Below are 14,024 nucleotides of genomic sequence, written 5' to 3' on the forward strand. Positions count from 1 at the left end.
GGTGGCTTATGCCTGCAATCCCAGGATTTTGGGAGGCCAAGGCAGGAAGATCACTTGAACCCAGGAGCTCAAGACCAGCCTGGGCAACATGACAAAACCTCATCTCTAAAAAAAAAAGAAAAAAAATCTGGGTAGCTGGGTGTGGTGGTATGCACCTGTAGTCTCAGCTAATTGAGAGGCTGGGTGGGAGGACTGCTTGAGCCTAGGAGGTCCAGGCTACAATGAGCCAAGATCATGCCACTGCACTCCAGCCTGGGTGATACAGCAAGACTCTGTCTCAAAGAAATAGAAAAAAGAATGGGTACAAATATAACTAGCCAGCAATCTATTAGTGCTGCTCTGTGCTACCCTGCCTATGAGATAGCCCTGCTCTGCCTATGGAGCAGTCATTTTGCTGTACACTGTTACCCTAACAAACTTGCTTTCTTTCACTATTGGCTCACTCTTGAATTCTTTCCTGGGCAGAGCCAAGAACTCTCCCAGGCTGAGCCCCAATTTTGGGGTTTGCCTACACTACGACAAGACCAACCCATGTCTCCCATGTTACCATGCCTATCTAAGGATGGACACTTACAATTCAAATAGGGGAGCACATTGTAGGAATGGCATTAGGCACCACGCCTTGAAAAACATCTGTAAAGATTGCGACTTCCCTATTCTAAGCTTTCCAACCACTCCCTGCCCACATCCTGCCCATTCTCTTATTCTCACTACTTTTCTCAAAAAGGCTACAGTCCATTTAATTTCTGCTTCCCCTATCACAATCATATTCCTATCTTTCTTCACCAAATACCTTCACCTATCACTGTGATGGGGTTTTCCATGTTCTAAAACTTCTTCCATCCCACAGCTTTAGAAGTCATGCTCTTTATTCCAGAGATGTCAACTGCATTCTATCTTTGTGGAGTATACTAGTTTAAATATTATTTCTGTTATTTTAAAGTTAGTGGTTGTGTAGTGGTAGTAGTTGGGCATGAGAAAGAGGCATTTAGGGCAGATGTACACTGAAACACTAGCTCCTATAGCCTCAAAATTATTATTTCAACGTGAAAAACAACCCAATGAGGCACAAAAGTATGTCAATCATTCAGTACTTTGCACACTGGAATACACAAGATATTATAGAAAGGTCAAAATTAAAACAAGAACTTGGCAAGTTAACAGTCCAAGTTCAGTAGTCATTTGCTGCTGGCAATTCTGTGAACTATGAGTAGCCCTTTTCGTAATAGAAAAAGTTCACGCATATAAAAAACGTCAACCAACATTTAGATCATCAGCAAATAAACATTTGAGTCAATACAGAAAAAAAGTCTCATGTTATTTAATGTCTCATGTTTTATTTCATACAAAAATAGCATCCATGGTAAACGAAGATGTGTTTCATCCACATTATGGAAAATACGGCTTTGTGGCACAGGTGGGCTTAAGGTCCTGTTAATAAACATACAGAGAAACCATTTTTGTAGTTCTACTACTAATTTTCATTGGATGAAATAAGACAATCTCATATCTGAGGTGACGGGGTCCTCTGTGTTTCAGTTAGTGAGGCAGGGTTTTAGGTGTGCCAGTGATCCCAAGGCTTAGTTGCTATTCTCACAGGTCTACAAGACAGTCAACAATGAGTGTAGCTGAAAATGATGTCCATGATGCATTCACCCTAACCAAAACAGACGAGACCTATGCATCAATCTGAATGCTACTTTATATAATGATCATTAGGACCCTGTCTCCTTTCAGTGGCTAAAATTAAGGTCACTCCCAAAGTTTCAGAGGAGTCACATAATCCCATGTTACATTCACTCAAAAATGCTATACAAATTGGAGCACAGAGAATTATAGGAACTTCCTATTGAATTTCTGCGGGGAAAGAGGAGGTGATAAAATGGTTTTTTTGTTTGTTTGTTTGTTTGTTTTCAACTTCCATGGGGAAACATGAAATGATAAAAGGTTTTCAAAAAAGATTTTTTAATGTGATCAAATGTTAACCTGAATACAGTCTATGGAGAATGTGTAATTCCATTGGGTAATTATTTTTAAAAATTCTCACTGTAAGCTCCAAAGGAAATGTCTGCATCTGTCCTTTTCATGGGTATACCTCCAGGAGCCAGCACAGAGCCCAGAACATAGTAGGTGCTCTTTAACTACCTTCTACATACATAAGTGAATAAATATGTTCCTCTTGATCACTACTATGAATTTTTCATCCAAGGAAAACAATGCTTATTTAAAAGCAGAAGGCATTTGACTCTACAAATCTTGCTCTTCACCTTGAAATATGGATTAACCTCCATTACTACAAATAGAAAATTAATAGAAAAGAAAGAAGTTTTCATGAAGATGACGGTCAGAGAATATCATTAATTCCAATCTGTTTTGTTCAGTAAATCTAGACAAAACTTTGATATACTTACCTATAATGTGGTAGCAATTACAGAATAGACTAATAAAAATAACTATACATGGAAGCATATTCATATTCTATGAAAGCACTTTCTGTCTGAAAATACGTAATACAGAAACCACAATGCAAAAGTTTCACAATTTAGGCCGTAAGAAAAACAAAATGAGTTTGACTGGTATTTCTGGTATTTTCAATATTATATAGCCAAACCCTTCAATGACATTTTTTACATCATCATCATTTATGCTGCACCACTGAGACCCATGTTTCCCTAACACCAGTTCGATAATTTTAGAAAGACTCATAAGCTGACATTTAATATAAAGGTGCCTCATCCACTTGTAATTCCTGCATATATACCTGGTGAATATTAATACTGTTGGTTACCTCTGTCACAAAAAAAATGTGGTTTATGTTAAGTCACTGAGAATCTATAAGGTAAGTCATAGTCAAGACAAAACTTACCAAGCACAATGACCACAGTCTTCAGAAGACTCATCATGGTATCCCGATTCCGCCGGGGTCCAGAACTATGCCGAGACATTCTCATAGTCCTCTGGCGAACATAGCCAAAGATGTGAGCATAGAGAACCACCATTACCACAAAGGTCACCAAGTTGAAAATGGCCCAGAAGACTAAGTAAGAGTCGCTGTAGAGGGGTGCCATGTTGGAACAATTTTCAATATCACAGATACAGTTCCAGCCCACACTGGGTATAGCACCCATAATGATGGCCATAGTCCAGATGACCACAATGACCACCACTACCCGCCGGTTGCTCATCCGTGTGTGGAGCTGCATGCGGAAAACCGTAATGTGCCTCTCGATTGCAATAGCCAGTAAGTTGGCCACAGATGCCGTCAGGCTGGTGTCAATGAGGCCCTGACGAAGAAGCCATGTGCTAACAGTCAGTCTCCGAGTATTGGGCCCTGTGTTGAACATGAGATAGAAGTAGGCCAACCCAGCAAAGAAGTCTGCAGCAGCCAGATTAGCCATTAGGTAATAAATAGGAAAATGGAAGCGGCGGTTGACATAGATTGCCACCATGACCAGTAGGTTGGCCAACATGATGAAGATACAAACAGTGATTCCAAGTCCCATCACCAGCTTGCTAACTGTGTTCCATTCTGTGGCAAGATGCTTTCCACTTCGGTTATAAAAGAAGGCAATGGATTCGTTGTAGAAGCACTGTGGTTCATTCATGGCTGTGAACTAAAAGAAAAAGGAGAAAAGATGATGAAAAAGGCACAGGTCCAAATTTAAAGCTTATATAGACAACACAAGACTTCTATAGTATATGCAACAGAAAAACAAAAGCGAATAATTTGAACATTTGATCCTACATACCATCTTGTGATTATGTTGAAACCCCAAGATTTCTCACAATATTACTGTCCTCAAGATTAAAGGCAGTTGGAGTTAAATAAATGACAAGGTCTCTGTTTAGTGGTTTCATGTCATTGAAGTCTACTAGAAAAGCCACATGGCCAAGAAAGTTTGCTCAAAATATATGAGACAGACAAAAATTTTGCAGAACATTGCAATTGGATATTTACCATAGTAAAATCTATTTGATCTGTTATTTAGGGAACCTGTAAACACAGTTGGTTTCTAGATAGGGTATCATTGCCCTATTATTCTCCACTTCTGTTCTCACATAGTATGTTCCATGTGGGACAGACATTTTGTAATGCAGGTTCCCACAAGGACCATCATTCCAAACATTTCAAAGAAGTCACTATGCATCAAAGGTTTTTTGCCCAAAGCCAGCATTTGCTGCTCAACATTCCTGTGGTCAGCACTGCCTACCCCCATAACTCCTTAACCTCAGAATAGGACTCGTCAACCAATCTATGACATTTGAGAATTTTTTTTCTTTTTGGAGGATCCAACGTAACCTCCAAAGAGTAGGTGACCCTTTGACAATTCTCTACAAGTAAAATATACTTAGATTAGATGCAGCGTATTTTTTAAAGTATGGAGTGACAATGCTTTATAACATGTTTACTTATTCTTCAACATCATTGATGAGAATATATTTGCTTATTATTTATAATCTCACTTAAATCTAAAAAGGATTGAGACAGTGTAAAACAGAATAATATATATTTACTTACATATATCATAATACATAATAATAATTATATATAATATGTAATTATATATAATAATATATTTAAACAAAATTAGAAAATAAGTAACAAAAGAGAAATTAGAAAATTGTACATCACATAGAGTAAGTCACTCTTCTTGAAGCTGTAAGCTTACCTGGGACCCCTAAAATTTAAAAATGTATCTTGAAGAAAGTTCACATTCTACTATTTCATTTTTATTTTGCTTTGCATCTAGTAAATTACCCAAAACATATGACACTTTTAACCACTATTTTTGATCAAATATTCTACTGAATATCCATAGGCTGTACATAAATGTTTACCAAACACTGAAACTTCCAAGAACAATGTGAAACACTTAAGTGGTTAGTCTTCTGACTTACCCAGGCATCTAAAGTCTCTTTCCTTATCTAGACTTCAATAGCTTTTAGACTATGCTTCAAACATTATACTTAATACACTGTATAATTATTTATCTCTTTACTTGTCTGCTTCTTAAAGAGATCACAGTCCTGGGCACGGTAGCTTACACCTGTAATCCCAGCACTTTGGGAGGCCAAAGTGGGTGGATCACTTGAGGTCAGGAGTTCAAGACCAGCCTGGCCAACATGGTGAAACCCCCTCACTACTAACATGGTGGTCGGCACCTGTAATCCCAGCTACTTGGGAGGCTGAAGCAGGAGAATCACTTGAACCCGGGAGGTGGAGGTTGCAGTGAGCCAAGATCATGCCACTGCACTCCAGCCTGAGTAACAAAGCAAGACCCTGACTCCATCACAAAAAAACAAGACAAAGTTGATCAAGCTGTTTCCCCACTGGACATGTTTTAATGACTTATGAGCGCACGTTAGATAAAAGTCTAAACTCTTCAATCATCTTATCAGACCTTACTTACCTGCCTCTCCAGTCTCAACTCAAGATATTAATGACTCCAAACTCTCAGGTTCAGCTCTATTTAATATGTTGTGCTCTCTCTCTCAACTCTGGTTCTCAACAGTGAAAACAGTGGTTTCCTGTATCAGAATTACCTGAGAGTTTGTAAAACACTGATTGCTGACATACCCCGCAAGAACTTCTGATTCAGTAGATCGGAGGTAGGGTCCCAAGTAATGCCAAGGCTGCTGGTGCAAGGAATCACTGTATCATAATTGCTTAATTATTTGTTGATCCCCTCTACACTAGGCTATGAAACCCTATAAATGCAGAGATTCTAGCTTGCTTATATTCATTGTTGTATAGTATTCAACTGTTCTATGGACTACATGCTAAATACATATTGATTTCCGTAATAAATTAAAGATATTTCCAAAAATGTTTAAACTTTACAACTTTCCTTTCTGCAAAGGATATTTAAAACTTTTTCAAGACAAATATAAAAGTCTGTTCTTTTCATTAGTCTCTATAACCATTCACCTTCTCTGAATCAAGAAAGGTTTAAACCAAATATCAAGCAAATATTATTTCACAGTATTCCAACCACTTCTGAACACCGAGTAGCAACAAAGTTAAGCAGAGATATAAGAAGTTTCTTAGCCCTTTCCACAGGGAAAAACTATAAAGTTAAGGACGGCAAAATTAAAAAGTATAAATTATCTCTTTAAGCCACAATGTACAAAGATGAGTAAAACTGACAGATTTTCTCTAATGGTAGAGAAAAGTGCCCTGTCCTGTGCCATTTCTTTTCTCTCAACAATTGACTGTAATGCCATAAAAACCATACATATTTAATGGCATAACTTAAATGATTTTTGAAACTCAGTTTTATCATCTGTGAAATGAGGAAATTGGACTAACTTATACATAAGGTCTATTTCAGATTTAAAATCCTATACTAAGAGGATTCTGGATAAGAACTCTGTATTTCATGAAAATTAGCAGCTAAATATTGAAAGAGTAGAAAATACACCAGGAATTAAAAATTGGGAGTGTATAATATGCTTGAGAAGAAGTGAGAGGAATTTCAGTTGGTTTTATGACAAGAGAGGAATTAAAAGAGAGGAATTAAATCCCCTCTCTTATCGTCTGCAGAAAGCAACAGGTCAAAAGAATAAGCAGTGGAGACTCTGAAAGTACCTCCAATGGCAGTCAGAAGGGCAGTGTGAATGGGCTTTCCTACTTCTTCAGGAGCTGACAGACTTAGAAAACCCACATGGTTCAGAGAGAATCCAATCTAACTGCGATTGGACTATAAGCCAGTAAGATAGTCAGTGCTATAATGACAGAAAAACAATTATGGAACATAATGGGGAAAAATATAATCAAAGGAGGTGGCCACTCATCTCCCACCAAAGAAGAAATCACCTCCCACTGAAGCAGATGTATGGGAAGGAAAAAAAAAAAAAAGAAGAGATAGAAAGAGAAAAAGATTAAATGATGGGACATCTCTGATTTGTGTCCTCAATGTGTTTTGTTAATATAGTAACACTGAAAATAGAACAAGCCATTAGGAAGACAAAAGAAATCAGTAAAAACTTCACAAAAATAGTTTTTTATTGCTACTTTAACAAATTGCTATAAATTTAGTGGCATAAATATACAAATTTATTATCTTACAGTCCTAGAGGTCAGAAGTCCAAAATAGGTCTCATGGGACTAAAATCACAGAGAGGGCAGGGCTGCGTTTCTTTCCAGAAGTCCTAGGGGAGAATCCGTTTTCTTGTCTTTTCCAGCTTCTAGAGGCTGCCCACATGTTTGGCTCATGGTCACCTGTCATCTTCAAAAGCTGGTAATGACTAGTCAGGTCTTCCTCACATGATTGACACTCAATCTTCTCTCTTCCACATTCAATGACCCTTGTGATTACAGTGAGCCCACCCGAAAATCTAGGAGAACCTCCCCATCTCAACATCTTTAACTGAAACATATCTGAAAAGTCCCTTTCTCTATGCAAGGTAGTAGTCACAGGTTCTGAGGATTAAGTAATGGATATCTTTGGAAGCCATTATTGTGCCTATCAGAACAAACTGAAAAACAATTTCTGAATTAAAAATGGCAATGCAGAAAATGAAATGAAGTATAAAAATTACAGGAAACTGAAATGGCAGGTAGAAGACTTAAGAAATTCACCCAACACTCAGAAAAGGGTCAGAGATGACAAGAACAAAAGAAAAGAAGGCACATATAGGAAAAAAAATTCAAGATGCACCAGGAATCCAAGAAAGATCAGAAGGAACCTGAAGAAACACAGCTCCAAACAGAAGACAAGTTATTGCCTGAAAAGAAAGGTCTCAGATTACTGATTTAAACTTACATAGATTACAAAACAAAATTAATTAAAAGCAACTAAAATGTAGGCATATCTTGATGAGATTTTGGGATCTCAATGGTACAGAAAAATTGTAAGAGTTTAGAGAAAAAATAAATAACAAGTCAAATATCTAAAGAAAGAGAAAATCAGAATTGCAAAAACCAGACCCATTATGCAGAGAAATTTTTTGAGATACACAGCCAACTACACTGATGTTTTCATATGAGGACAACAAAGAACAGTCACAGAAATGTAAGTATTCAGAAAGAATGGCATCTACATTTCCTTCGTAGAGAAAGTATATATACTATTTAGCTCATGAGAAAAGAAAAAAACAAATACACACACACAGTAAATACGAGACCCTGGCAGCAAGCATTAAAACCCACAGAACATGATTCTTAATAATTATTCTTCATAGGATTATAAAACTTAAAGCAAATACCAAAAACAATTATTGAAAGAAGCTATAGCTATTAATAAAATAGCAATTTAATAATAATCTGGGATTAAAATTACTTACTGTGTAGATAAAAGCTTGAAATGGGGAAGCAGAATGTAAACATATTAATTTTCTCTTATTACTCAAGTAAAAATGAGACTATTTAAATTGTAACAAGTTTTCAAAAATAAATTTAAATATGCTGATTCAAAAACCACTGAATTGAATAATTAATACACTAAAGCAGAATGACAACTTTTTGTATTACTGGAGAAAAACAGAGTGCAAAATAGGAGGAATGCATAAGCAATATACAGAATGACAATTTTGTAAAATTTACATAGGTGACATTATAGATGATTTTTTCATCTTTAGAAAGTAGCTCATATTTATTGCAAGAAATTTTGGGAAGAACAAAAATACATCATACAAAGTTCAATAAGTACTTTTCTAAAAAGTTCATTATGAAATCCAAATCACTATAATTAGAAACTTCTCTGTAATAAGAAGTTATAGAATTTTACCCTGCCCAAGCAACAAAAACATTAAATAAGATAGCATTATTCCCAAATTAAGTTGTCCTCAAAACTGAAAAGAGAAGTTCATATTCATGGCCTTTTCTCATCCACCAATTATTTTATCTTAAGATGATAGGGTTCAAGGGAAGTGATCTCGCTGGCTGCTCTGTACAGTAGATGTTCCAAATCTCAGAAATTTACCTCACCTTATTGTGTGATCTCAAAATAAGTTATAACAAATCTGCCAAGCCTAAACTCTAAAGCGTCACATATGGTGTTCACCTTCACCATGCACTTCATTCATCCATGCACACATTCATGAACCTTAATAGGATACCAGGTTGGGCATGGCACTGCATTATGCCTTCTAGGGGTACGACTAATGCACCCAAGTGCCTGCCATGGAGCCACTCATAGTACATCTGAAGTGTTCTTTCATCTCTTGAAAGACAATTATATACGCATTAGCCAAGAGGAAAAAGGAACAGTTGGCATAAACTCACATACTAGTAATTACATCAATGTGGTTTAGTATTTAGATATGAATATAAATATGTACTCTACTGAGATACTCTAAGGGAGACTGTAATCTCTGCTGATAAAGAACTAGTAATAAGATATAAATCAAAAAAACTTACTTCCTCCACTTCCGTTAAAATACAATAGAGTGAGCCAAGGCGGGTGCCTGATTTGTAGCTTTGGTTAAGCAGATCTCTTTCTGATTCTCATGTTCAACCAGTTAATTTGTTTTTCAGTACGTTCCACAACTGTTCTGAATCTCAGTTGTCTCATTTGTAAATTAAGCTAAGGATGACCTCTAAGACTTTTTAAATTCTTATTCTTAAATTCAAAATAATCAGTCCTATTTTCTTTCTCCAAAAAAGATCAGAAAAGAGACAGTATAGAGTTTAATTAAATTCTATTAAGTCTCTATTAACAAGAAAAAAGTCCTCGCCCTTCTTAGAACTTCAAATTGGACATTTTCAAAAGTGAGGTGTTTTGTCACAAGAACCAGAAAATGGGCCACAAAACAATACTGAGATCCACTAAAAATGATTTTAAACTAGAATACTTAAAATTGCTGAAGAATATGCAACTAGTAAATTTTAGGAGATTTATCTGAAAAAGTACATAAAATGCTACTTCTTATAAAATAATAATGTATATCAATGTGATATACACATAGGCAAAAAGAAACTGTGGAACACATAAATTGCAAGTTAATAAAAGCACTTTTTATCTATTATAGCCCATTGTCTACCATGCTGAGAAAAGGCACACATCATCATACTTGCCAGATTTCCGAAGAGAATTCTGTGTCAGTCCTAAGAGGAAGGAATGGAAAAATTCACTAAAAACACTAAGATGTACCGGATAAAGTATAATAAATAGTCCTTAGATGCACTGCTAAGCTAAGAGGGAACTTAAACCAAGGTGAAAGGCTGTCCAGGCAGCAGACTGTCAGAGATCATGGGGACAGGGCTTTAATACTACTGGGAAACGAGATAAGCCCTTGGGCTTGACTGAGGCAGTGAGTTGGAATTAAGACCCACCCATCAAGCTAGCAGCCTCAAAGATCTTCATATCAGTAAGTGTGTAGATCAGAAAAAAAAAAAAAAGATATCCCTACTTGCATTGGGAAGAACAAGGAAGTTTTGTCGAGCTCAGGCTCCAGGTTGGAAAATAAATAAAGAGTCCCTTAAGAAATCATGACTCTAGTCCCATAAATCACTCAAGGCTGGGATTTGAAGTTAGACTACGTCAAGTCTGAGAACCCCCAGGAGAAGAAATTAACACAAACCAAGGTCCTGAGTTTGGGATATCCCCATACTCCTCCCACTCACCGCCTAATACTAGCGAACACCAAACTTCTCTGGAGGACGAGACCTCAACACAGTCACATGGGATTCTCTCAAACCAGCCCCACTGAATATAAACTCATCTTCCAAAAGTGAAAAAACACAGGAGGATGCCACATGTGAGAATCCCCAGAACAGTCCACAGCAGGATTAGACCCAAGAATGTCAGATAATAAATGATTAAAGACAAAACTGAACTAACTGCATTCTCCCTTTTCCACTTCTATTGGTTCAAGAGTTATACACTGTTTCTATTCCTTAATGCTTAGTCTTGATATTTTAACATGCACACTTGATGAGAAGTCTAAAGGTAATCCTCTTCCCTTGATGTTTTCTCTCCATTGCCTCCACTCCCATCTTACATGTTACTGTGGCTCAACATTCGACTTCCGTTTGTTCTGAAGCCTACCTAAAATTACTTGCTATTACTTATTTTCCAAGTTTATTTGGTTACCCCATAAGAAGCCAGTAGAATTATGTTACAAGAACAAACAAGGAGAGTCAGAACAAGATAAATGATGAGTTAATCTAATTTAAGACCATAAATGAGAGTTTCTAAATAAAATGCAAGTAAATAAAACATGCATCTTCAAGATACACACACACACACACACACAAGATAGGGTGTATGTATGTATAACTAAATGGGTTGTGTGTATGTATATATATTTCTTATGACTAAATAGGGTTTATTCCAGAATGCAAAGATGATTTAATATTTAAAAATTTGGTTACATGATTAACCACTTTAACAAATTCAAAGAGAGAAAACAAGCCAATGATCATCTCAAAAGACATGAAAAATGTGCTTGGTAATTTTTAATATACTTTCATGATATTTTGACAATCTACAATTAGAAGACAATTAATTTCCCTAACTTATTGAAAGGTAGCTATCAAATATGTACACCAATTGTCATATCTAAGCATTCGCTTTCAAAACATTCATATCATATTTAAATACGACATTCATGTCATATTTAAGCATTCACTTTCAAACAGAAACAAGGACAGGTGCAGTGGTTCATGCCTATAATCCCAGCACTTTGAGGGGCTGAGGCAGGCGGCTCACTTGAGGCCTGAAATTTGAGACCAGCCTGGACAACATGACAAAATCCCATCTCTACTCTAATAAAAATACAAAATTTAGCTGGGCATAGTGGTACATGCCTGTAATCCCAGCTATTTGGGAGCCTGAGGCATGAGAATTGCTTGAACCTGGGAGACGGAGGTTGCAGTGAGCAGAGATAGCACCACTGCATTCCAGCCTGGGTGACAGAGTGAGATTCTGTCTCAAAAAAAAAAAACACGAAATTTTTTTAAAAACCTTATTTTTATCCACACATAATATAATCAGCTACACAGAAAATGCAAGACACCTATAAAAAGACTGTATTAAGAGAGTTTAACAAATTTTCTGAATTAATCATCAAGCCGTATGAATCAACTGCTACTATAAAAATACCAGAAAAAGGCCGGGCGCGGTGGCTCATGCCTGTAATCCCAGCACTTTGGGAAGCCAAGGCAGGCGGATCACAACATCAGGAGATCGAGACCATCCTGGCTAACGTGGTGAAACCCGGTCTCTACTAAAAATACAAAAAATTAGCGGGGCGTGGTGCCAGGTGCCTATAGTCCCAGCTACTCGGGAGGCTGAGGCAGGAGAATGGTGTGAACTCGGGAGGCGGAGTTTGCAGTGAGCCAAGATCGTGCCACTGCACTCTAGCCTGGGCGACAGAGCGAGACTCCGTCTCAAAAAAAAAAAAAAAAATTCTAGTTATTATTTCCAGACAGAACACATATACAGTAATGAAAGCTCTAATGTATCCAGGAATAAGTTTAACTTTACAAAAGCATACAAGCAAATCTAATTAAATGAAGAAATAAAATATTTTGTGAATAAAGATGTAAAGACGTCAGTTTTCCCCGTATCAATATATAAATTTAACATGATAAAATTAAAATCCCAAAAGAGTTTCTCATGGAACTGGACAGATTCCCTGAACATTGATATGAAAGCACAAAAGAACAACACCCAAGACAACTGGAAAACTAATAACTAGATGCCTTATTGAATACCACATTTTAAAGTGATGGTAGTCAGGACATTGTGATATTGGCATAGGAATACACGAATAGCCCAATGGAACAGAATAGAGAGCCTGAAACACACATATTATAACTTGATATGAGAGATATGATTTTGCCCATCAATTAAGAAAATGACATATCTGTTCATTCATGTAAAAATACTTAAAAACTTAATATTTATTTTAAACACAGAAATCCATTTCAGGCAATATGAAGATATACATATAATAAAATATAATTTTAAGAAGAAAATGAAAAAATATATTTATAAGCTCTGAAGAGGGGACTATTTCTAAATATGACCAAAAAGCATCGATAAAACTAGACTAATCAAAATTTTAAGACTTCTGTGCCACAAAATCTAATGAGTGAAAAGAAAAACTAAATTAGCAGAAACTTTAGAAACACACATAAGAAAGACTTTCTCTACAGTGAAATGTAAAGACTTCTTGCCAATCAAAAAGGGAAATGCCAAAAAATCCAATAGAAAAAGGGGCACCGATGTGGATAGGCAATTCACAGAAAAGAAAAACCTTAAGAGCCAATAATCACATGAAAAGAAAATTACATTTACAGGGAATCAGAGAATTAATTACAAACTGCAGTGAGATCCAATTTATTTTCATCAGGTTGGCAAAAATTACCAAGTCAGAAAATGTCAAGAGTCAGTGAGGTCAGTCCTACAGTGTTGGTGAAAGTAAAATTTAGTACAATAGCTTTGACAACCAGTTTGGCAAAAACTATTAACTATGAACATGTTCATACACTAGATCAAAAGATTCTAACCCTAGTTTAAAAAAATCACACATGTGCCTAAGGAGAGACACAAGAACTCCAGTTGCCACTCTTTTATAATATCAAAATATCAAAAGCAACACAAATATTGATCAACTGGTAAATGAATAAACCACAATATTACCAGAAAGATATACTATAAAGCAGTTAAAATAAACAAAGTATAGCTTTAAATATGCTAATGATGAAAGTAATTTGCACAAGGATGCATGCAGTACATTATTCTTGTGAATATTAAAAACTTGCAGAAGCCAAGACGGCTGACTAGAAGAATCTGGTACTCACCTTCTCCACAAAGAATGGAAATAGCAAGTAGATAATCACACCTCAAAAAGACCACCTAAGAAAGAGTACTAGAATTCAACAGAGAAGTGACAGGAAACACCTAAGGCAAGGAAGAAGAGGGAAGCAAGGCAGCCTGCTGTTCTGGGACTGGTGAGAAGCCTAGAATGGCTCTTTGATGCAGCAAAAGCGGAAGGGACCCCCAGTGGTCCACAATCCCACCACAGATTCAAATCCTAGACACAGGAGAGGCCCTCAACCCACAAGAGCCCTG

The 14,024-nt window shown here is 36.6% G+C and overlaps 1 protein-coding gene across 16 annotated transcripts in view; it reads right to left on the bottom strand.

Moving 5' to 3' along the window:
* LPAR1 (lysophosphatidic acid receptor 1) overlaps positions 1–14,024 on the bottom strand; it is a 168,027-nt gene that overhangs the window by 65,428 nt on the left and 88,575 nt on the right. For all 16 annotated transcript variants that reach the window (XM_007968445.3, XM_037983499.2, XM_007968444.3 and 13 more), the window contains one exon: positions 2,867–3,614. In XM_007968445.3, the coding sequence (XP_007966636.1) occupies positions 2,867–3,614 (748 nt within the window). The remainder of the gene's footprint in view (positions 1–2,866; positions 3,615–14,024) is intronic.

Source organism: Chlorocebus sabaeus, chromosome 12 (assembly GCF_047675955.1).
Source record: "Chlorocebus sabaeus isolate Y175 chromosome 12, mChlSab1.0.hap1, whole genome shotgun sequence".
Taxonomy (NCBI): Eukaryota; Metazoa; Chordata; class Mammalia; order Primates; family Cercopithecidae; genus Chlorocebus; species Chlorocebus sabaeus.